General features: G+C 42.0%; 1 protein-coding gene across 1 annotated transcript in view; it reads left to right on the top strand.

The window, feature by feature from the left end:
• Positions 1 to 24299, top strand: part of TRHDE (thyrotropin releasing hormone degrading enzyme) — a 213440-nt gene that overhangs the window by 139108 nt on the left and 50033 nt on the right. The window contains exons 6-11 of the mRNA XM_078601407.1: positions 3081 to 3218; positions 7716 to 7781; positions 8804 to 8869; positions 10813 to 10994; positions 13921 to 14003; positions 16054 to 16187. Coding sequence (XP_078457533.1) covers positions 3081 to 3218; positions 7716 to 7781; positions 8804 to 8869; positions 10813 to 10994; positions 13921 to 14003; positions 16054 to 16187 — 669 coding nt within the window. The remainder of the gene's footprint in view (positions 1 to 3080; positions 3219 to 7715; positions 7782 to 8803; positions 8870 to 10812; positions 10995 to 13920; positions 14004 to 16053; positions 16188 to 24299) is intronic.

Genomic DNA, 24299 nt, shown 5'->3' with positions numbered 1-24299 from the left:
TCAATGGCGAGTGATGTCTGAACTGGTCTTGGGTCACTCTATAAAGCAATCTGCGGTCTTTTAGCATCAAGACGCTGCTGGATGGAGGCTGCAAGAGCATTTTCTGACCAAACTTTACCCTGCTTGTTCATGTGGTTGGAAAAGAGGCACCCGGGACCGGATCAGATGTCAATCGCTCACCATAAGTGGGAATCACATTGAGGTTACCAGTTTTATAGTGCGCAGTACGTCATGGTAATTGATTGAAAAGAAACAGGATTAACTGAACGATTGGAAGTCAATCAAAAGGAAACATTTCCCTGCTCAAAATAGTTTTGTATGTATGTTGAACTTCTTTTGCACCACACACAGCCACTATGATAATCGGAGGTACAGAGTTAGTACAACAAACAAAATACAACAAGCAGTCCTGAAGAAAATAGTTTTACATCTAAATTTTAAAGTGCACAGCTCCAGTGGCTTCCTAATGTCGGAAGGAAGAGCGTTCCAGACGGCCTCAGAAGCGCATCTGAAGGCGCCTGATGCAGTGACCATCTTTGTTTGATAGCACGTATTCAGTACCACTTAAGTCTGCTGGTGGCCCGAAATAAAATTGTCAGCAATTATAAATCCTTAGTGGGACCAGTCTCCAGAACAACCAATGATGGAGTTGATCATGTGATCAATTTTATCACAATAGTCGGCTGACGCAACCAGATCCAGAAGTGTGATCTTCAGATCGGTTGGTTATGAGTCAAGCGGTCTGCCATCGATATTTACAAGCTTGCATCAGTTGTGCGTGCGTGAGAAAATAAAAAAAATACTTTAGTTCGTTCGGTATTGCCGTATGTTCGCTCTCGAATCAGGCGACATCTTGATAGGCATACACATACCACTTAGCTCAGGCACCCTTAGAACCACGTGTTGTTAAAACCTGCATGTGCGATGTTATTCACCCTGGTGCCACTATCTTGAACAGAGGGGAAAAGGTTAGCTCCATCTATTAGTGCCAAGCACTGGCTCGTTACATAGCTGGGGTCAGGCTACGTTCCAAGTCCCTCGAATATCAAATCCTGCACTTCAGGGCATGGCAGACTTGAAAGAGAGAAAAACTTTATCGGCCTAACGATGCCCCATGGTCAAATCAACATGCTTTGCTACTTCTAAACTTCACGCAAAAGCCTTCTTCAAGGGCAATTAGTGGCGGGAACGTGAACTCCATTGACTTGCAGGAAGCCCAAACATTTTTCTTTTATCTCAAATTATTTCAGCACAAAGATGCTGAAATCCGACCCAAGCGTCGGATCGGGGAGGCGGTGAAGTTACGCCGCATCGATATTCGCAGCGTAAATGCCTCCGGCTCAGGCTTTCCAGCTGTTAGAGCTTGAGCCTTGCTCTTATATGCATAGGTCACCCCCCTGTTCATCGTGATAAGCTGCCGATATGTGCGAGTAGGCGAACCTGTTGAGGCGATGCACAATGGTCCCCAGTCGTTTACGATTAATATCGCAGTACATACGGGTTTTAGATACTGTTGTCTAGTTTGCTGTTTGCAAAAACATTTTTTACATGTACAAAAATTAACCGTGACGAGTTAGTATTAAATCGGTGCTTTGAGATAAATTAAATGTGCCTTTAAGCTAAGCTGATTATAATTTTAAAATTAGCTTACTCTTCAATGTGAATGCATAAAAATGGATCTTCATTATATTTTGATATCCAGAATAAATTAATGTCAAGGTCAAGAGGCCATCAAGGCCAATGAGATTGATGCTACGGCGTCTTCCCATCACTTCCTTCCTTTGCCAGGTCCCAAGCTGTTGCTCACATCTGACCCCCAAAGGTCCGCTCTAAAGAATCCAACCATCTGCTTAGGATCTTCAACTTGGCCCCTCACCTCCAAGTGCCACTCCAGTACTCATCCATATGCACAATATGTCATTTCTTAATTTCACAGACTTTTCGAGATTCCACGTTGTAAAACACGGTCTCAAAGTAGAAATCAAACTCTCTTTTGTTTCTACTTGCAAACAGAAATAGAGCCATTGCCCCAAAACGTTATCTTATTGTGTGCGACAGGAATGTAACGATTCACCAGCACCACAAACGTAACGAATTGCCACATTTCTGCGCCACTGTTTGATTTATTGGTCCATTCTTAAGTCTCGTTTTTCCCCCCGTCTCGTTTGAATTGTTTTGTTCACGCAAATAGTCTCAGTGTGACAGTGGCATGGCACTTTATTAGAATGTGCATCGATCGTAAATAATCTGTGCTACACATATCGCGAGCGTAATAACCAATTTATAATCCGCAATTTAATTGTTGGGTTAAGTGATGAAATGATCTAGCCAGATTTATGCCATGAGACCTGCCACCGCCATCATATCGTCTGCAAAAGCCTACTACTGTATGTTTTGTCAATTTATAAACCGTGCACGTAATTACTTGCTTGATTTGAAGCTTTCGTGACTGCAGTAATCCATACTCTTTGTTTCTTTCGGTAAAGTCACGTAGGTATTATTTAGTTTTATACCTACGTGATTTTACCGAAAGAACCAAAGAGTATAGTTACTTGGCTCGCATATTAAAGGTATAAGATGCAGTCCGACCCAATGGTCTCCATGAGAAGGAGCTCTGGAGGGCCCCTCGAGATTATTTGGCCTACTCTTCCAAGCCAGCGAGAAATCTTGGAAGCGAAGACGGTGCGTACACTGTAATCCAACATAGGAAACCTGTCAATCGACTGTGGTGTGACCCGCTTATACCGTTGGGTGGACAGGGGCATGTGGGAAATTTAAGAAACTTGCCCCATCGTTTCAGCTGCCGCGCCGGGAGATCGAACCGGCGACCTCTGGGTCGTAGGTCCGGTGCACTCACCATTATCACCGAGGCAGCATCCTGGCCACGTGTATAGCATATTCCACTGACAAAAATAAAGTGTTTATGAACGATGATGGCAGTGAAGTTTCCCCCCCCCCCACATCTTTAATCATGCACTCGTGCAAGTGCGATTGTGAACTTGTGATATGCGAGCCTCTGCGTGTTGCGCTGCCCTATAGCATGTGCGTGCCTGTCTGCTTGCGTGCGTGCTTGCGTGCAGGAGACCCAGCGCTTCCTGATTGATGACCTACATAATATCATGCTGCCTGACGGTCTATGCAGCTCCCATCCAATCTCCCAGGAGGTGTCCCAGCCAGAGGACATCTCAAGGGTCTTTGACTGGATCGCTTACAAGAAGGCCAGTGACTCGATGGAATTTCGATGACAATTTTAAAAAATATCCGTCTCAGTGTTTGTTGACTGCATGCACACTCACGCACACGCATTGCTGAATTGGACTAAAGGGATGTGCTTCGTTGGGTTATTTCTGGGGATTTCTTCTCGGCACTTATGACAAATCAGTGCAGTTTAATTTAGTTCAGAGAGGCGACAATGTGTCTGGACATCGGGGACATGCGACGATGATTGGCGAGATTCACACGTGCTTCTGGTCCAATTGCATCACTATTACACGAATGGGATGATGATTAGTTCTGCAAGGGGGCAGACAGAATTCTGTGCACATATAAATTAGAAATATGTTTTCAAAGAATGTCATGCACACATACACAGTGCTGTGGTTAGTATGGTATTCTAAAGCAATTTTAATTTTCCACCAAGTCGAGATTTTTCACAATTCACAAAACACCTCACATACGAAGTAAATAACAGAAACATATACATATATGATGTTACTTATTCGTGCAAACGCTGTTTAAACACTGTCCGAATGTCAATGGGTTTGAATAGAAGTATACAATTGAAAAATAACTAACTAACTAGTAAGTCCTTCTTTCAAGTAACTTTTTTTCTGCTCAGTTCTGCAAAATTCATAATGTTTTTAAAGTCTATCATAAGCTACATTAATTAAAGCCATCGCACGTATTGGCAAGCACCACGATAGCTTGTTAATTTTAACGACTGAGATTGTCTTCATGGAATGTTGGATGATGTATAGATTTTAATTTTGCTACCAATCGCTGACCTCAACTTAGAAAACCTGGTACCTGAACCACAGTGTACATTGGCGTATCGCTTCTACGGCGCAAACCACCGCATAAAGAGTTACTAATAGGGTTTTTCCCCTTTTTTGGCAAGAAAACTGACACCTTTTGCAAGGAATTATGTTAACATTAACCACAATACTTGCGGTCAAATGCAAACAAAAAATAATACTTTGATAATTTATGCATTGTCCTTGAAACTGATTGGTCCACACCAGAGACAGCTTTTCTTAGAGCCTAGTCTCAAATGGTGTTAGACCAGATGACGCCAAAAGGCGCACAATCAGTTTCAAGGAAAATGCATACATTATCAGAGTATTGTTTTTTGTTTGCATTTGACTGCAAGTATTGTGGTTAATGTTAACATGATTCCTTGCAAAAGATGTCAGTTTTGTTGCCAAAAAAAAAGTGGAAAAACGTTAATTATGAAACCCTATTAGTATATTTTGGTACTGGCAAAGGAGGCCTCATGATGCATAAAGAGTTGTTGACGCACGTCGGTCAGTCAGTGGAAGAAAACGAGACGTGATCAATACAGGAATGAATCAAATGCAGGTAACTGCAATCAGATGTGCTCATTCCAATAGGCGCTACCACTCCATCACGAGGTTCGTCCATCGGTTATCTTCCCATAACAGCACGTCCTGCCCAAACCCACCTACTTTTTTTTCAAAGTTAGTATGATTATGTCTAAGTTGTATTTATTCTCGGATCTACACGATACTGTTTCAGTTCGTCGATGTGATTTTTTTACGTGCATATCCCCACACTTAAATTTCGATTGAAAGCTTTCGTGACTGCAGGGATTCATCTTCTTGGTTCTTTCGGTAAAGTCACGTAGAAGGGAAATAATAAAATAATAAAAATAAAACATAAAAGAATTCTCACGACGTTTCGGCCACAACGCAAGCAGCCGTCTTCAGGTGAAGAACAGGTCTGTCGGAAAGACAGCGTCTGAAATACAGCGTCATTATTTTATTATGTGAGAATTATTGTATTATGTTTTATTTTTATTATTTTATTATTTCCCTTCTACGTGACTTTACCGAAAGAACCAAGAAGATGAATCCCCACACTTCTTTGTGTAATGTCTGGTTTTGTGAGTGTCCACGTTTCCGATCTGTACGTCGTAGCGGGTAATGTGAATTGATTGAAGACTTTTCACTTAGGGCACGAATGCACTCCATCTTGCTCCTGCGCACCTCAATGTCTTCATTTCTATCCTGTTTCACCTTCAATGTTAACACAACAGCATATTTGTCTCAGTCATTTATTGACAACAATTGCCTTAGATGAACGCTCTCTTGTGTTTTCCAGCTTTGTCCGAGCTCATTGCCCATGACTTTTGTTTTGATTACATTTATCTTTAGGCCAACTTTGCAAACATTCTTTTCTAATTAATTTTAATCAGTTCCTGTACTTTATTTCCGTTGGTTGTTATAATAACTACGTGTTAAGATAACTATGTTTTCTGAAAATTTGAGACGGTCACTACTATCTCCATTTATATGAATGTTTTTATTTCTCCAATCTAATTTTTGGAAAAAAACATTTTTCTTATGCCACTGTGATTAGCCTCAGTAAGATGACGTCTCCTTGTCTGCCTCCTCTTCTGATTTACAGTTACTTCATGCAATCTCATTGTAGCTGTTTCACCATGATAAAATATATTTGGTAATTTCTATATATTTTTGTTCTTTCTGGCCTTGGTTTTTAAGGACCTAGATGACATCAGTTTTTACTAACTGAAAAGCCTTTTCGTAGTCTACAAAATGTAGGAATAATGATATTTGCTTTTAAATGTTATATTTTTACAAATAATGCCTGATTGATATATGCAGTCCATGGATTGTTGCCTCTAAATTTTCCATTATTTGGTTCTCTGTGATTTTAAAGAACAGTGTGTATGTTTGTGGTAAAACGATAATAAGTCTGTTTTGTAAAATCAGTGCTGTCTTCCACTTTTAATAGAAATATACAAGGCATTGTTGCACTGTTGAGGTTTTCATACTCTTTGGTTCTTTCGGTAAAGTCACGTAGGTAGAAAAATGAAACAAAATAAAAAATAATATATCACGACGTTAAAGAAGCAAAGAGTATGGATTCATGCAGTCACAAAAGCTTAAAATCAAGATTGTTGAGGTTTTCTTTCTTGGTAAATAAGTCAGATAAAGTTGCCCTATCAGCTGCTCTTGCTCCATTAATGATGGCCACAGTTGTTCTATCTAGTCTGAGAGATTTTTTCCCATTGTTCATCCTGCAAAGGGCAGCCGATATTTCTGCAAGTGTGACACCTGGGACATCCGGTGTATATCATTTTGTTTTGCTATCGAGATCTGCATAGAATGCCTCCTATGTGTTTTTTTAGTTCTCTCTCTATCGTGCGTAATGGTTCCATATTGCTCTTTAAGAGCCGCTACTTGCATGCCAGGGGGAAAAATCATTTTGTCAACCTTTTACCTTCTAAATACCATGATGTCGATTTGTTGAAATGTCAAGGTTTTTTTTCTTTCCAAGATGGCATCTCCATTGCAGGGATTTAAAACTAAAATGTTGTTTTACTCAAATCCATTCGAGACAGGGTTTACAGAATACACATATACTGTAGACATATAGTACATGTTCAGTTATGTAGTTGCTTTTTTAATGACAGAATATGTTTTAACACTTTCAGAAATTGTTTTTTATATATTCCACTAATTGTAACTATTTAAATATAATGATCACGTGGTTGATAATAAAAAGGCTGGGACTATATCAGCCACATTAAAACAGGCAGAGAACAAGTCGTGTTAATTATTTATGCTTGGATAGCGAAGGTTACTATCAAACACCAACACAATGAACGCAGGCAAATGAATGAGTCATATTTACATATGTTAGCGTTTAAATTTAGTATTCATTCGTATTTAAGCCTGACATTTTTTTTGCTTTGCCGAACTGTGAAACAGATTTCAAATTGTTTAGTTTGTGCTTTCTTACACAGTGGCAATATTTTTACGTGGTTTTGTGTATCTAATTGCCTGCAATGTTCATCTGAATGGCAGACAGATTTATAATGACAGTTTTTTTAGGTGATCAGCCCACACATAGCAAAGGCTCATACACATTACACAGCTATTAAAAATAAATTCATTTAAATATTTTTTTTTGTGATAATCAATGAAAAGCAACGAACCAGGCTATAAGTTTGGGTCATTTATTTAAATTTGGTTGTTCACTTAGATTGACAATGGGGGAGCCATCATCTTTCACCGGATAGACAATGAGCGATCATGGCAATGATGATGATGCATTAATTATTAAAGTATCGATTAAATATTTTTTAATTAATTTATGTATACCAAAAACTATCGTTTATAAATGAATATAAATGTTTAACCAATTTACATGTTTTGAATTGCATGCAACCGTTTGTGTGTGACACTTATTTCGCGATAAGTGTTACAAAGTTCATTTTAATGCTTTATGCCGTTTGAATATTTTGCGTTGCTTGTTTAAATGTTTTATTTGGCCCTGAGTTGGCAGTGCTATAAACAAACAAACGTTAAAGGGAAAAAAATGCGCAGCACATTCGACAAATGATGTTTAAGGTGGCAAGAGTTGTCCTCGTAGCAGGAAAGCAATCTACTTTTTTTTACAGCCGAAAGTGTTGATTCATAGAATTTTGTGCATGAATGTTATATCTGCAGGGCGCTGCTTTGATTCGAATGCTGGCGAACTTCATGGGGAAAGCTTCCTTTAAAAAAGGATTACAAGTGAGTGTCACATTTACGGTGATGATCCTATCTTTCTTGGCGCTCATCCAAATCTTTGAAATAATTTCACCTTTCAAATCTTTACGTGTAATCTCTGGTCAAAATCTATTATTTATTCTATTCCATTTTTTTTTACTTTTTAAGCAATTCTAAAAAAGTAAAATAAATAAAAACTACTTCTCTTTATCTAGGTCACTTGAAATTGAATTTTTGGTAAGAAAGGGATTAACCTCCTTTCCCGTGACAGCATCAGAGGACCATACACGCTGCCTGAATTGGAATTCTCTATATAATTCTATCGGTCTATACGACTCTCCCTTTGCGAGCTATTTTTTTTTATCCTTAGGTGCTCAGTCAACCGTGTATTTTATGCAGGTTACAGAACTGTGGTAGGATTGAAAAAATAGAGAGAGAGAGAAAAAAAATCCCTAAAATACCAAAGCTTGATTTAATTCAGCCCTGTTTTTTTCAAGAGTGGATAAGAGATATAACCATTTTCTCAAAAGGCAGAGCAATCCACTGGATTATTTCATACTTTGTTAAATCATTCCCAGGGTTAGCTTTTAAAAGAAAATCATGGATCATTATCTTCTATTTAAAATACACGAATGCTGGCAATGATACAAAGTTCATGATTTCTGGCTAGATTTAAAAACAAGAGGAACCAATATTATCAGATCGAATTTGATGGAATATATATTTTTCTTAATTGCACGGTGTTGATTCCCAATGTAACATAGTTGACACATAATCTAACTATAATTACAGCATTTGTAATGAAGTACCAATAATTGTGTTATTCCTTTGCTTTCGTATGCAATCGAATTTCCCCTCTGTAAAACCGAGTAACACAAAACCGATGAACTGTATTTCCAAAAAAACACATAACACGCAGCATGATCTTTCCCTTTTACAGCCATTGCACAATGCAAACACACGCAGTGATGGTGTGATATGTTGCTAATGTAGTATGTGTGTGTGTTTGTGCTCGCTTGTTTATTTTTCGCTATTGTGCTTGGCAGAACTACCTGAAGACTTACATGTTTGGGAATGCAGGAAGGGATGATTTGTGGAACACCCTTTCCAAGGTACAGTGCTTTGTTCTGCTAAGTCAATTTGGCTGAGAAGCTGTCACCGCACGGTGAGGGAGGACTTTCAGGCTCATACGGCTCAATGTGGCTTTGTGATCAATGCGCCGCCACGATAAATCTGACAGCTCAGAGTCACCGTGGTGCCGTGGAGGTGTGTCCACTTAAAAGGAAGTGGTGTAAAGACAAGGTATGGTGCCTGTCCCTTGACACGCCGTTGACTAAAATGAACTGTCATTCCCCACAACGCTTGTGGCTTTTCCCACAGCACGTATCGCGGTCAATCGAAATTATTCAGGATTCATTTTCTTAGGTTTTTTCGGTAAAGTCACGTAGGTAAAAAAATTAAATTAAAATTAATAAAAGTAAGATAAAAATCACGACGTTTCGGAGGCAACACAAGCTTCCGTCTTCAGGTGGAACCGTCACAGCACGCTTGCTGTATCAAGTAAATGAGAGATTCCAAGAGGTACTACCCCGTATATATACTGGTTGAGGGGGGGGATGGGCCAGGAACAGCCCCCTTTTTATTATTATGGTAAGATGCGGCTTGAGACTACGGCTAGTCTACATAACAAAGGACTGAGCCTTTATTATGGTATCCAGGATTGTGTTATAAAGCAGATGAATAAAATCCAGCCCTCCACATGCTGTGTGTCAGTCGTTGGAGGTTCATCTTCTTGGTTCTTTCGGTAATGTCACGTAGAAGGGAAGTAATAAAATAATAAAAATAAAACATAATAAAATAATATAATAATATAATATATATTGTATTATATTATTTTATTTTATAATGTTTTATTTTTATTATTTTATTACTTCCCTTCTACGTGACATTACCGAAAGAACCAAGAAGATGAATCCCTGCAGTCACGAAAGCTTTAAATCTAAATCGTTGGAGGTTGTTTGACCATACTTCGCCACACTGGTCAGTGAGGGTTGGTAATTGGTGGGGGAGGGTTGAAGTGGTTCGGTTATCAGTTGCCACTGATGCTAGCCATGCCTGGGAATTTGACTCAGGTCAATCGGTTCATCGTGCATCATGCTAACCACTGTAACACCCCTCCCACTCCGAGTATTCTCTCATAATTGTAACAACAAAAAGAAATACGTGGGAAAATACAACAAATTAATCAGGCAGAGCAGTGCAATAAGTAATTATGTTGTATTGTTAAGGAAACTAAATGCTGCTATATAATTGTACTGCCACACAATAACCTCATATTGAACTCGACAAGACGCGAAAGGGTTACGCAAAATTATATTATATTCCAAATAAACAACATACACGTCATTCGTGTGATTGCCGTGGAGTTTGTTTTTTTACAAACATTACCACGCCCTGACGTGATCAGTGCATAACATCTCGTGACATTATTATGAGCACGCTCCAAAGTTCAAAACATTTCTTTGCGTCAGATACATTAAATATTCCCGCTGGTAAATCATGCTTGATGTCACAATTCACGACAGAGGAGATCTAACAAATAAAAATGGCTTGCGTAATATTTTTCAAACGGTTGAGATATCTTGAGCAAAACTGTCAGAAAATGCCGCAGCATGGAGAGACCAACTTTACGCTTGTTTCTATCGCCTTACAAAAAGAAACTGCTAAAAATGTGAAAAGCAATTACAAAGTCAAGGGAAACTGTTGTTGCCGATAATCGTCGTATCGGGAAGTTGAAAGTCAGGTGGGGGTAAGAGGCCTACGTGAGTTAAAAGGCCTTTTTGTCTGTTGAGCTGCAAAAGCGAGCAGCAGGGGCACCAATCTGCACCTAAAACTGATTGTGGCTGATGACATCATTTTTGTTCGCACCAGGACACAGGAGGCATTTTTCCCCGCGTTGGCCTCTTAACCCACCCTACCCTAAAATTGTACCATATTGTGGTACACGATGTCACGGCAAACCTAGATTGCGCCTCCTAATATTATTTTTTCTCAGGTCTCCCGGGAGAATGGAGATACGCACAACATCCGCGAGGTGATGGATATTTGGACTCTTCAAATGGGATACCCGGTGGTCACGATCAACAGAGATGCTGGGCCAGATTGCAAACTCCGGATCTCGCAAGAGCACTTTCTGTACAGTGCTGATGTCAACGCCAACTGTCAAAACGACTCGCTGTGAGTTTTATCGCACGGCTCCATGGCCATGGCCTGCTGATGAGTCTGGGCCAGGTCCAAACTAGTCCAGGGTTTAAATTTCAATTTAAAGCTTTTGTGACTGCAGGGATTCATCTTCTTGGTTCTTTCGGTAAAGTCACGTAGAATGGAAATAATAAAATAATAAAAATAAAACATAATAAAATAATTCTCACGACCTTTCGGCCACAACGAATTCGGACTCTGTCTTCTCGACAGACCTATTCTTCACCTGAGGATGGCTGCTTGCGTTGTGGCCGAAACGTCGTGAGAATTATTTTATTAAGTTTTATTTTTATTATTTTATTATTTTCATTCTACGTGACTTTACCAAAAGAACCAAGAAGATAGTCCAGGGTTTGTCATATTTAAACTACTGCTACTGGGATATATTGGGCCAGACGGACCATTTATGATTGGTCAAATTATTAAATGTTGTTGAATTTTGGCAATTAGATGAGAGTTAACACCATAACCTATTTACTTCTAGTTTGTGATTTATTTTACATTTACAATATGTAACGTATTTACACTATAGACTGGACACACAGTTCTGATATAAGCACACTTGGACTTGCTCCCAATGAGTTGTCTCATTTCTAGTTTCTACTGTATATATATTCATTTACTCATGTATCACTTTTACTTACTTATCTATTTGTGAGTTTAGTTTATATCTTGATTTTAATCTTTCGTGACTGCAGGAATCCATAATCATTGATTCTTTCGGTAAAGTCACGTAGGTCTAAAATAAAGTTATATGCAGAGAAAATTGTCAGTGTACCACTTGTGGCAGATAATTTCTAAAGCTTTCGTAAAAATGTTCGATTTCTCCTCTCAAGCTGAAGAGCATGTCGCATATGGCAATGCTGCAAGAATTGCCGGCATGCCGTGGTGGAAATAATTTATCTCCCTCGCCTGGTATGCAGGAGATGGTGGGCTCAATCCTGAACCTGACGCTTGTATAATTTGAGTTTGCATGTTCTCTCTCCCCAAGATCACGCGCATTTTCTCAAGGTCCTCTGATTATCCCTTCACATTTAAAAAAAGAGTTTAGATTAATTGGTTCCTATAGGTTACCGAATATGATGAGCCACTTCGATGAGCTTTCACGTGTGGCCAGGTCGCCTCTGTAAATGAGCCTAATGGCTCAGTGGGCTTTAACTGGTAAATAAAACACAGTAGTTTAATCTTGATGTTTCATTATGATGTGATTCCATTACAACATGGGAAACATGCAAGTGCCTGCGGGAAATTGGTTTTCTCGGTCCTCAGTTCAGAAATACAGCCAATTATATAAATGTGAAAATGAGTACTCTGAGAAAACCATAGCAATCCAAAAGAATGCAACTTGAGAAAGTATTAATAATGAAAATCCCTTTTAGCAAAGGCTGCAGGGAAAGGCAAAGCTTTGTGTTTTTATGATTAATTATTCAATTGTATATAGCATCATCCATTCTAATTGCATCCCATAATGCTGTACATTAATTACTGTATATATAACAGGACCCTGCGGGGTGGGCTGGTAGGAACGAATAACCAAAGAATATAAACATAATGTATTATTACACTTGTTTAGCCAGGAAAGCCCCACTGAGTCAAAGGTTTTGTAGGGTCCTGCCAAGTGTTTGCAGTAGGGGGCGATGTTGATACACGGACGGACAGACGGACGGACGGACGATATAATCTATTGGTGGTCTGGTCCACTTCGTTCCTACCAGTATAAGGACTAAATCCCATATACAGCCACTACAAAGCATTTGAAAACCCCTCCTTCCAAGAAAAATCTAAAATGAATAAACAACTCTTTGGTTCTTTCGGTAAAGTCACGTAGAAAGAAAATCAATCAAATAATAGAATACGACGTTTCGATTGCAACACAAGCAATCGTAATCAGGTAGAAAACAAACCTAGTGAACTTAGAAATGCAATGCAATCCAACACAGATAGTCGGCTAACACAACAGTCAGTACCTTACCAGGTTGATTACGTTCTTCCAAAGATTGAGAGAGAGACAAAACACAGACACGGGTACACACAGATAGACACACAAGCAGAGAGAGACAACCCAGAGAGAGAGAGACACACAACATAGACACACGTATTAATAAACAAATTGTATGAATGGCACCAAAACAAAAACAAAAGCACAAATAACCAAACAAAGTTGTCACAACAGAGAAACAAAGAAGAAGAAACCTCAGTGATTAATTACACTGGTCAACACACTTTTTCTGGCATAAGGTATTCCAACGGTTATAAGGTAATTTTGTGGTGCTGATTCCAAATCTGGCATCAGTTTTTGTCTATCACATCAGGTTTTTGAGATATCAAATATTGCATTTTCAATAAAAACGGCAGAAGAAAAATATTAAATAAATGTGGATATCTACATAAAATTATATTATAAACACACTATCCTAAAAATACAGCACCATATTTTAACACTAAAGCAGTCACTGACTCGCAACAACTTGCAATCATAAGTGACAGAGTTAATTTCGGGTAAAATCAATGAAAATGGGGTATGCCGATAGCATAAGAATGAGATGTGATAGAGCAAATCTGAGATCAGATTTGGAATCAGCACTCTGAAATTAGTCTAAAACAGCTGCAAAAGTCCAGACCAGAAAAAAATGTTTTTTTTTTGTTGACCAGTGTTATCGTTAAGGTTTTTGTTGCTGTTGCTCAAAGTGCATAAGCATTAAATGGACCTCGTTGCATGGAGTCGGGCTTTTGTGTGACGACATTGTGGGTGAGAGCAAAGCGAGTATTTAATATGCGGCTCTCTCTAATGACCCGGCAATCCATGTGATGCTCCGTTTCTCACAGAGACCGTTTTCATATTCAGTGTTCAAATAATGAACTCCGCCGTGTAGCAATCACTTTTTTGTTGTTGTGTCCTCAGGTGGCAAATTCTTCTTACCTTATCAGCAGGAAACACTACAGGACTCTGGAAGCATGAAATGATTTGGATTACAAACCAGACGGGTAATGAATGTACATTCATATTGTATGAAGCACACATTTATACTTTTATATGTTGTGTGACAGCCAAATCAAGCTGGTTACCTTTCTTTTTGTTAATGGCATTCAAACAAAAAACCTGCAATAATGCATCACAGAAGGTGAATCGGGTCTTCTAAGACTGTCTGAAGTGTAAATGCACTTTGACTGGCCATCACATTTGTTGACAGAAATGTCTTTAAAAGCGTTGGAAGTCTTTGCAAAAAGTTAATACAGAATTACCCTGCGTGGCTGCACACTTTATTCCATTGTGCAACTTCTTATGAGCTTACTTAACAAGCATTTTGGCGTTATTATTCTGCTGCTATAATGCTATTTAAATTAGAATGCTATTTCAAGCAACTCAGCCATTTCAGCATCGCCCGTCGGGTGAAAAAGTTCGTCTGTTGCATGTTGTGAACAGGCTCTGCCTGCGTGCAAGTGTGTGTGTGTGTCTTTGTTTGTCTGTGTGTGTGTCTGTGTGTGTTGGTGGGGGAGCGGTAGTGTAGCGGTTAGCGCGCTGCGCGACGAACTTGGCGACCCAGGTTCGACTCCCGCTCACGGCCAACACCGGTGACGATGATTTGAACCGGTCTTAGGCCTCCCCTAGGTCGACTCAGCCTAAAATGAGTACCTGGTGCAGTGTGTAAACATCGCTATTAAGGAGACAAAGGCGGCCGGGCGTGATGTTGGCCACCCACCCCCTCGTGTACCGTGCCGGCCTTCATAGGTGCTCGCTAACAGCACTTGCCCCAACAGTCTGTTAAGGCTATGTGTGTTGGAGAAATAGTGGCATGGGTGGTTAGCATATGAACACCCTCATCAACCTCACTTAATTTGAGTGGTGGGCAGCTGGTTTTTAAACCCTTTTACAGCATAACATTTTTCAAAGCTACTCTTAAGCCCTTTTTTAAATACAGGATTTTTTTTTGCAATGTGTGCTTTGAAATTCGGCATACAGTAAAGGGTTTAAAAACCCCGGCAGCCTGCCGCTGAATTCTGTGGCGTTGGCGAGTATGTGCTGCACTCGGATCTGAGCAACTTCGGGTTAGATTCCAGACCAGGGTGCAACGCGAGTGTAGATTGGACATTGAACCTGACCTCATGCCTCCTCTACGTCAACTCAAGCTACAATTGTGTGGTGTGTGAATGCCATCAATAGAGAGATACAGTTTTGGATTTAACCCTTTCCCGTTCCGAGATGACTGCAAGCTGCAGGGTGGGTCTCGTTCACCGCTGAATCTCGGAACGCGCGAGCGATTCAGCGTTCATTTTATTTAGAGAAGCATAGCGCCGAGAACTGTAGCGACACGAGCCACACTCTGTGATAGTTGGCGCTAAACTGTGCCACACGCCCTCCTGCATGGCCTTGCGGGCGCCTTGGTACGTCTTCCGACCTGAAGACGTCCTGATAAAATTATTTTACTATTTCTTTTGATTCCGTTTCGATGACGTACACATACGTAATCGGAATGGGAAAGGGTTAACATGTTACTCGCTACATTATCCTCTCGTCTGCTATACCAGCTTTAATAGGTGCTTGCTAACAGGACTTTGGGGGATCTTTTTCCTTGTGCGGTTCTAATTTTCCACGAATATTTAAAATCAATCAAACTTTACAATATACGTACAGGACATGATGTGGCTATTACGTAGCAATAATCGTACATCGATCTAACAGTGTGTGCATTCTCCTGTAATTATAATATAAATTAATGCCCCTTTGTTAATCCACTGCTGGATGAAGGCCTTCTCGCACCGTGTCAGTCACTGGGGATTGTTTCACCATATTTCACCGGGATGATCAGTGACAGTTATTGACGTGACCTCGGGGGGACCCCGGACCAGGTCAGATTTCACTCGCTACTGATTAGCCATCGCTGGGAATTGAACTCAGGTAGCCCAGGTTCATAGAGAAGTGTGCGCGCCATCATCACTGCTCTGCCCCCCACCACTTTCTACTCCCTGCTGCATGCGATAATGCAATTATGGACACGAGCATGAATGGAATTTCTGCGTGAATTTATGTCACCAGAATGTGTAACCATGAAGCACGTGATTGGTTCCGACTGGCTGCTGGGGAACATAAACCAGACGGGATACTTCCGTGTCAACTACGACCTTCGGAATTGGGAGCAACTCGTGAAGCAACTCACCACGGACCACAAAGTGAGACGCATGTGCGCGACATACACTATATTGTTACGGATTTATCACCGCCATTAGCACAATCGTGCTATCAATGTTATGTCGGAATGTAATATCCTTTCCTTCGGAGTGACCCTTCTCTCACTGACATCTTAGGGGCCGTCCATAAATGACGTCACGCACCTAAGGGGGGTGGGGGTCAGACATTTGTGACGAGGGGGGGGGGTGAGAAATGTGACGTCACATCAAAATGCGCAATTTTAAATGAATATAGACAACACGTTCCACTTAATTAAATCGACTTTTTAATAAATGTTTTCTCCTACAACATCAGAGTGCAGCACCACATCAAACACGCACTACAATGACAATCGTTTACAGCGATTTGAAGCATGTTTTTTTTTTGGGGGGTGGGGGGCAGAGCTTTGCGACGTCATATTTGAGGGGGGGTCTGACTTTTTGTGACGCCAAGTGACGATGGGGGGGGGGGGGGCGGGTAAAAAATCGTCCAAAATCGCGTGACGTCATTTATGGACGGCCCCTAAATTGTACTGAATCACACGGATAATAGTTTCTGCTCCGTTACAATTGCAAGGTTTGAGTTGGTGCTTGTGTGCTCCCAGCCTGCCACGTGCAATGGGATGAGAGGATTGGCACGACTAAGGTCACAGAGCATCACACAATGTCAGAGAATGGACCCGGAATATGATGGCCCTGAAGCAACTGGAGATTCACGTTGCAGTCCTCCCACACTCTGACTCGGGATGATGATCTCTGTGCTCTGTAAAGAGGTGGATTTATCGTGCGTCCTTAATGTTATTATACACTGGCCAAATGACAATGTACGAACATTTATAGTGAGTGATATTTGTACCTGTGCAGCCCTTTTTGTCAATCCGATGTTGAATGAAGGCTTCCTCTGACCCTGTGGGTCATAGGGGTTATATATATATTTATATATATATGTTTTACTATACTTCACCATGCTGGCTAATGCAAGTTGACAAAGGCAGGGAGCACAGGTGCGAGAGGGCATCGATGTAAAGTTCAACAACCCGCTGGGAAAGGTGGTTACCCATCCGATAACTGTCTAGGTTAAATCCCGCTTAACTTCTGAGATATGATAAGACCAGATGCATTCCATGTGATGTGTCCTCCACTTATTACACTGGTCAACAAAAAAAATATTTTTTTTTCTGGCCTGGACTTTTGCAGCTGTTTTAGACTAATTTCAGGGTGCTGATTCCAAATCTGATCTCAGATTTGCTCTATCACATCTCATTTTTATGCTATCGGCATACCCCATTTTCATTGATTTTACCCGAAATTAAGTCTGTCACTTATGATTGCAAGTTGTTGCGAGTCAGTGACTGATTTAGTGTTAAAATATGGTGCTGTATTTTTAGGATAGTGTGTTTATAATATCATTTTATGTAGATATCCACATTTATTTAATATTTTTCTTCTGCAGTTTTTATTGAAAATGCAATATTTGATATCTCAAAAACCTCATGTGATAGACAAAAACTAATGCCAGATTTGGAATCAGCACCCCAAAATTACCTTAAAACCGTTGGAATACCTTATGCCAGAAAAGTGTGTTGACCAGTGTTATGATTCTAGTTTACCCAGGACAGACTCACTGAGTCTCAAGACTCTTTATCAGGAGGGTCCTGCAGAATATTCGTAGTGGTGGGCAATGTTGCTAGGTTTTAATCCCAAATGAGTAATTGTCACGTACTCTTTTAGAATTTGTTGTGTTTGTGCAATACCAGTTACATTGCGTGTTGCTCTTTTAGCCACGGGAGGAAATCGGAGAAGCCGGAGGAAACCCATTCAGAACAGGGGGAGGTACACACAGATGCCACACAGAGAAGCGCCCGAGTTGGGGGATCGAACCCAGGCCTTTCTTGCTGTGAGGCACAAGGGGTCACCACCTCGCCACCCTGGCACTCAATAGGGTGGGAGGGTGGTAAAGCACAATGACCTCACCATCAACTCACGACACTGGAGGGCTCAGTTTAAGCGCAGACAGCTGCCTGGATTCCAACCCAGGTGCCCCAGCGGTGCCAGCCCTGTGACCTGACCACGGAGTTACCTGGCCACTTCAAGGGCCGAGAGATTTACACATTTATTATGATTATTCTTTGTTTCTTCCAACAAAGCCTCAGCGAATTGTAGTGCTTTCATCACGAGTGATTTCTGTGCTCGTGAGAGAAAAAAAAAACTGTGCGCGGAGAAAATATATACACAACAAAGGGGATAACGCTAAAAATATATAACACACATTGGGTCGCGAAAGAAATTCACGCGGTTTTCAATGTAATTGGTTTGGTTCTTTTTAAATTGTACTCGCTATCTTTCGTTTAGATTGTCTGTTCACCCGAGCCTTATGTTTTCTGTGACCAATGTGCAGCCTTGCAGCGAATGGACCTCCTAGGGTTGTTGTTTAAAAGGCGGAGCAGCGACAAAAGCCAAACGGGACTTTGGGGGCTACAAAAAAATAAACAGCCCAGGGGTAGTTAAGCCTTCACAGCACAATAGCATTCATGAGAGCAGCGGCTAGCATCGCATTGTGACGCGTGACCTGTTTTTTGGCGCTGAACTCCGTAGCGCTTGGAAATTGATAAAACATTTCCTTGATAAGGTTCTTTTTTTAACCTGCATAAAATGGTGCGCCGTTTTATAAATTGGCCCTCTTTGATTGTGAGGTTTTTGTTGCCGTAGCACGATATCACGACGGGCGCCTTCATGTTGCAAGATACTTGGCCCCGATTCGTGCATTGGCCGAACGCGGCTCCCCTTTCATCCGAATTGTGATGAAAAATCCGTCAATTTTCCCCGTTTACAAACGACGGGACGAATCGTCGGCGCAACGTTTTGCAGCCATTTTTTTTTTGCCAAAGGTGCGATTGTGATCCCGCGGGGTGAGAACCGTTTCCGCACATCGTTCTTTTGGGTCGCATTGTTTTGGCTGCTGAAATGAGCATTTTCTCTGCAATGAGAAGGATAATCACAGTTGCGTATTACACATCGGGGCAATGCCGATGTGGCTCAGCGGTAGAGCGAGCGGCTCGCAATTGGAAGGTTGCGAGTCCAAATCCTGATTGGTGGTTGTGTGTTCGTCCATATTCTCTCTCCGGTCAAAAAAATAAGTACCACTTTGTGGGAAGGTCAATAGTGGTTGTCCTATGAATTAGACACTAATTTGTGCAAATAATCACTTATAATTTTTCATCCCATGTATTTGCAGGAAACAGCGTTTCTGAACCTCAAAACTTTTATGAGGGTTTTGCACTATTGGGATGTTTGGCTAATTGTATTAATGCGTTTGGCACGTGGGAGGAAACTGGAAAGTCTTGGAGAAAATGCACACTTACCAGGAAATTACACTCATAGCTGCGAACAAATAGACGAAATGTACTTGCTGTTCTACCCGCTCCTGGCCACCTCGCAGCCCCAGCGCGTTTGAGAGTTTCACACATCTGTGTGATCCCACCAAGCCTCACCTCCAAACTACTGGATTACTTCGGTGTGCCACGGCAACTTGGCTCAAATGCACAGGTATAGGATTGCTTCATTAATCGCTCATTGTTAGCAGGCTTGCGTACTCCCCACCACGAGTGTGAAAATGATCAGTCTCTGCCGCATACATGTTTCATAACCACGGCACCACTCGGTCAGATGCCGTATGTATATATAGAAAGATATATATATATACACGTACAGGAATAAAATGTCTGTAATTATCAGAGCACACTGGCATTCGGTGAGTATCCGTTTTTTTTTTCTCTCACATGTCTGGGCCATGTCTCTGGGGTCTGGCTTGAGTGCGCGTGTCTCCCCTGGTGCTGCTCGGGTGCCGATTCCTTGATGGATTGACAGCGCTTCTAAATCCCTGCGCACCACCGCCTTAGTGGACGGATTGTGGCGCAAAGCCCCATATTTTAAGCCCGCGGTGTTTAACGACTTTGGGCTGTCCCGTCTCCAGGAGCCATATATCAGCATAAGATGGCGTTTGTCTGAGAGACTGTCAGACAGGTCACAGTATTTATTTACGGGGTGACTGAATAGCCTCAGTTGAACACTAATGATGTAAGCGCGGCCATGCTAACTGCATGAAAGTAAAATAAAAACTCATCACGTTTCTAGTGTTTTTGTTTTTCCCTTCCCCCCTCCAGATTTTGATAATAATTTCGAAAAATAAAGGTAATCAACGATCATTTAGGGAGTGGCGCTGTTGTGTAGAGCCGTGGCGGCTTAGATGAAATCACGGCAAAGCCTTCTCGACAGTTATTGATCGGCCGTTCCTGTGACAGCGATAAGTCAACATTTGTCAGCTCCTTGTCAGAATCTGTCTGTATCTACTTGTAGCCATTCGGTCACTCGTTGACTTTAAGTGGTGCTCTGGCCACTCCGCAGACAGCTATGTCGTCCGCAAAATTGACCAATGTCTCATTTGACGATGTTTACTTGCGCAAACTTTGCTCGGCCGCCCACGGTTAAGGCCGCGCCATTTCGATCAAAGTGAAATGTCCGCCTGCGCTCGGCGTTTTGTGAACGATTCCTTCCCCCGCACCTCCGGCGTATCGCGAACGATTCTAATGCAAACGTATGCATTTCATGAAACTCATTTGCGGCCATGTTTTTGTTGTTGTTTTATTATTACTGTTTATTTGATTAAATGCAAAGCTTGCCAGTCCAAAGTCTGCACAGTGCCATTGATGAAGAATTCGCACCAAAAGAGTGGGACAATCACACGGCCCCCCCTCCCCTCCCCCTGCCCGAGGGACGTCTGTGAAGGTGTTAGGATAAGAAGATAAGCATCAATCTATCATGTCCCGGTGTTTGCATCCTCCGAGGAAGTCACAAAGCCATTTTCGGTATGCTCTCGATACGCCGCAATAGCCCGGCCGTGCAATAAGGCTGCGCAGAGCCTTATCCTATTGAATGTTCTTGAAATGTCGTGGTTGTCAGCTCTGACCTCATGCCGGGCACCGTGAGATATGTACTGTTTTATTGGTAACCCCCCCCCCCCCCCGAGCACGGGCTTGCCTTTCCCCGAAAGGTGTCACCTGAAAGAAAAAATAAAGGACTTCAATATATTTTAAAAGATGGGCGGGGTCGTTCACAAAAACCGGGGGGGTTTCGCCGATCAAGATTGCATTTGTGTAGAATGTCAATTTACACGCTGAGATTTGCGTTGTTGTTTTTTTTTCTCTTTCTCCTTCGAAACAGATCTGAATTCGATTGTGTCTTTTGCACATAAGCACGTGGCAAGTGCACACCAGGCACGTGCATGTACGTAGGTTGAACCTCTTTCGCACCGTACTTAGGCAACCGTGCTAATTGGAGGTGTGGGGGGGGGTGGGCAACATGCTTCAACTATATTCTTAGGTTTTTTCGGTAAAGTCACGTAGGTAAAACATCAAAATTAATGAAAATAAAATTATTTTCTTTTCATTAATTTTGATGTTTTACCTACGTGACTTTACCGAAAAAACCTAAGAATATGATGCCTTGCAGTCACGAAAGCTTCAAATCTAGAATTAATGCTTCAACTATATCTATACCGTGAAGCAGTCCCACAGCTACGATCCCGGCGAGCAGAGTTCGATTCCCCGGCCACGGCTAGCACCAGTGGCGAGTGACGTCTGAACCGGCTCTGCTTGCTTCCTCGCCACCAACTTCCACTGGTCATTGTTGGTGAAATATCGCCAAACAATTCCATTCACAGACGCAGCATCGGGAGGGCTTTCGTCCAAGCAGTGCATAGACAGAGGGCTGTACATCTTTACTGTCCGTGAATATATTTCATGCTTGCATATCCACACAAAGACAAAGATCCCCCGTATAGCCTTAACAGACTGTAGGGGCAAGTGCTGTTAGCGAGCACCTATGAAGGCCGGAACGGTACACGAGGGGGTGGGTGGCCAGCAGCACGCCCGACCGCCTTTGTCTTCCCAGTGGCGATGTTTACACACCGCACCAGGTACTCGTTTCAGGCTTGAGTCGACCCAGAGGAGGCCCAGGACAGGTTCAGATAATCGTCACTGGTGTTGGCCGTGAGCGGGAATCGAACCCGGGTCGCCAGGTTCATAGCGCAGTGCGCTAGCCGCTACACTACCGCTCCCCACGCCCAATACACACACACATATGCACACAAAGAGAAATACACACACATATATATATCATCATCATCATTCTTGTGAAGTACCCACCTGCAGCGCTCGGAGATTGGTTTTAGAAGGTGGCAGAGCAAGTAGGCTGTCAGTGTATTATATTCTTAGATGTGTCAGTATCTCCCTTTTTCCAGGAATGACAGTTTCCTCCCACATGAAAAATAAAGTGATTAAGTGAAACTATGTCCCTTTGCGAATAGCTTAAATATCTCGTAAACGTTCTGAAAAATAATTTGGAGACTCGGTATGCTCTTCTGGATACAGAAAGGACTTTTAACACAAATGCTAGCTCATATTCCACATAGATTGTTTCAGGATTTTGAGTGGAATAGTGGGAATAGTTGTGCTGTATTTGCTCTACAATGTATATTTTGGGTCATACCGCGTGTTGTTTTTGGCATGATGTCCGACCTTTCGCTCCAACGTTGCCAAGAGCTTTCTCAGGAGCTGAATTGCGAAGTGGAACTTTGTTCGTTTGAACAAAGACCTTTGAAATGCGTGCCAGTCAATCGCGGGGTTGCTTGGGACTTGTCAAACTTAGCTGGCACCAACCACTGTGCCCGAACGCTCAAGGCTAGGCAGCCACCTGTCCAGCAAAAATTGACTCATCACGCGCTTATCGGCGGGTGCACATTCACAGGCGTTGGAGGAGAAAACACTTAATTTAAATCAACAAATTAGTTCCCCCCTCCCCTCCCTCCCCCGATGGATCCATTGGAATGCAAAAAAGCGGTGATTTCTATCAGAGCTGACTTAAGCCGGTGGAGTTGTAATTTGAAAGCCACCCAAGCTGCCCTGTACACGCTGGGTCTTGAGAAATGCGTTTCGCTTAGAGGTGGCTGAGATCCTGGATTCGAATCTGGGCAACCACCTGTCATTAAACTGGCATCTCAAGTGCAGCAGGTTCATGGTATCAGCCTGGTTACGAATGATGGCACAAAATAATCTCCCGTCGCGATAAAATTTGACATTCGACTCACCCAATTCGGTGCAATAAAACCTTGTTATCAAGCGTAAGGAGGAAAAAGCCTCTGCTTGGTCATCCGCGACTGTACAAAGCAACCATCCTATTGTGTCACTTGATGTTGCCTTATTATAGTTCGGAGAGTGAGACGTATCAGGTTGATTGCCATTTGACAAATATTCTTTGCAAGGAACATACAAAAGGTACACCACCTCGTGTGGATAAGTGGCTGTCAAAAGGAATTCAGAAGTAATTCATTGACGTCATATTCCGGGATTATTATATCACAAGGCCATTCACCGCTTTTTGAAAGAGTTTGGAGTTGAAACGTAATCAGCCGCTATGCAGGTTTTTTTTGCGGTTGTATCGTTTAGCTTTGTGGTGATTTTTTTGGTTGCGCCGCGTGTTATTTGCCATGCTGTCGGATGTTTCGCTGCATGTCCTGGGAGCTCCTTGAGGAACTGAATGGGGCAGCTCAATGTTTCGCTTGATGATATTACGTTTTTATAATCGACAGGTAACGTTTATGTACTCGAGCGCGAATGAGCTTCACCTCCTGATGATGCTCCCGCCATGTGGAGTGAAACGTTGGACATCACGAAAAACAAAAACAAAAAAATCCCCTTTGTCGCCTTTACGAGACTGTTGGGGGAAATGCTGTTAGCGAGCAGCACCTATGAAGGCTGGCATGGCACACGAAGTTGTGGTGTGGCCAGAAATTTTTTCCCACCAGTTGCAATGTTTACACACCACACGAAGTACTAATTTCAGGATAATTTGACCCAGGGGAAACCCAGGACCAGTTCAAATGTTCTCCACTATTTGTGGTCGTGTCTGGGAATCAAACTCGGAGGGCCGGGTTTGTACCGCAGAGTGCTCACCGCTGCACCACTGCTCGCCAAGCCGAACGGCGTGCAGTACAACCCCGAAACGACTTGTGAAAATAAATGAGCTCACGACACAATGCTGAAAATAATTGGAATACAC

Source organism: Lampetra planeri, chromosome 16 (genome assembly GCF_965212315.1).
Source record: "Lampetra planeri chromosome 16, kcLamPlan1.2.h2, whole genome shotgun sequence".
In the NCBI taxonomy this organism is placed as follows: domain Eukaryota; kingdom Metazoa; phylum Chordata; class Hyperoartia; order Petromyzontiformes; family Petromyzontidae; genus Lampetra; species Lampetra planeri.
This window is presented reverse-complemented; position numbering and strand designations above follow the sequence as displayed.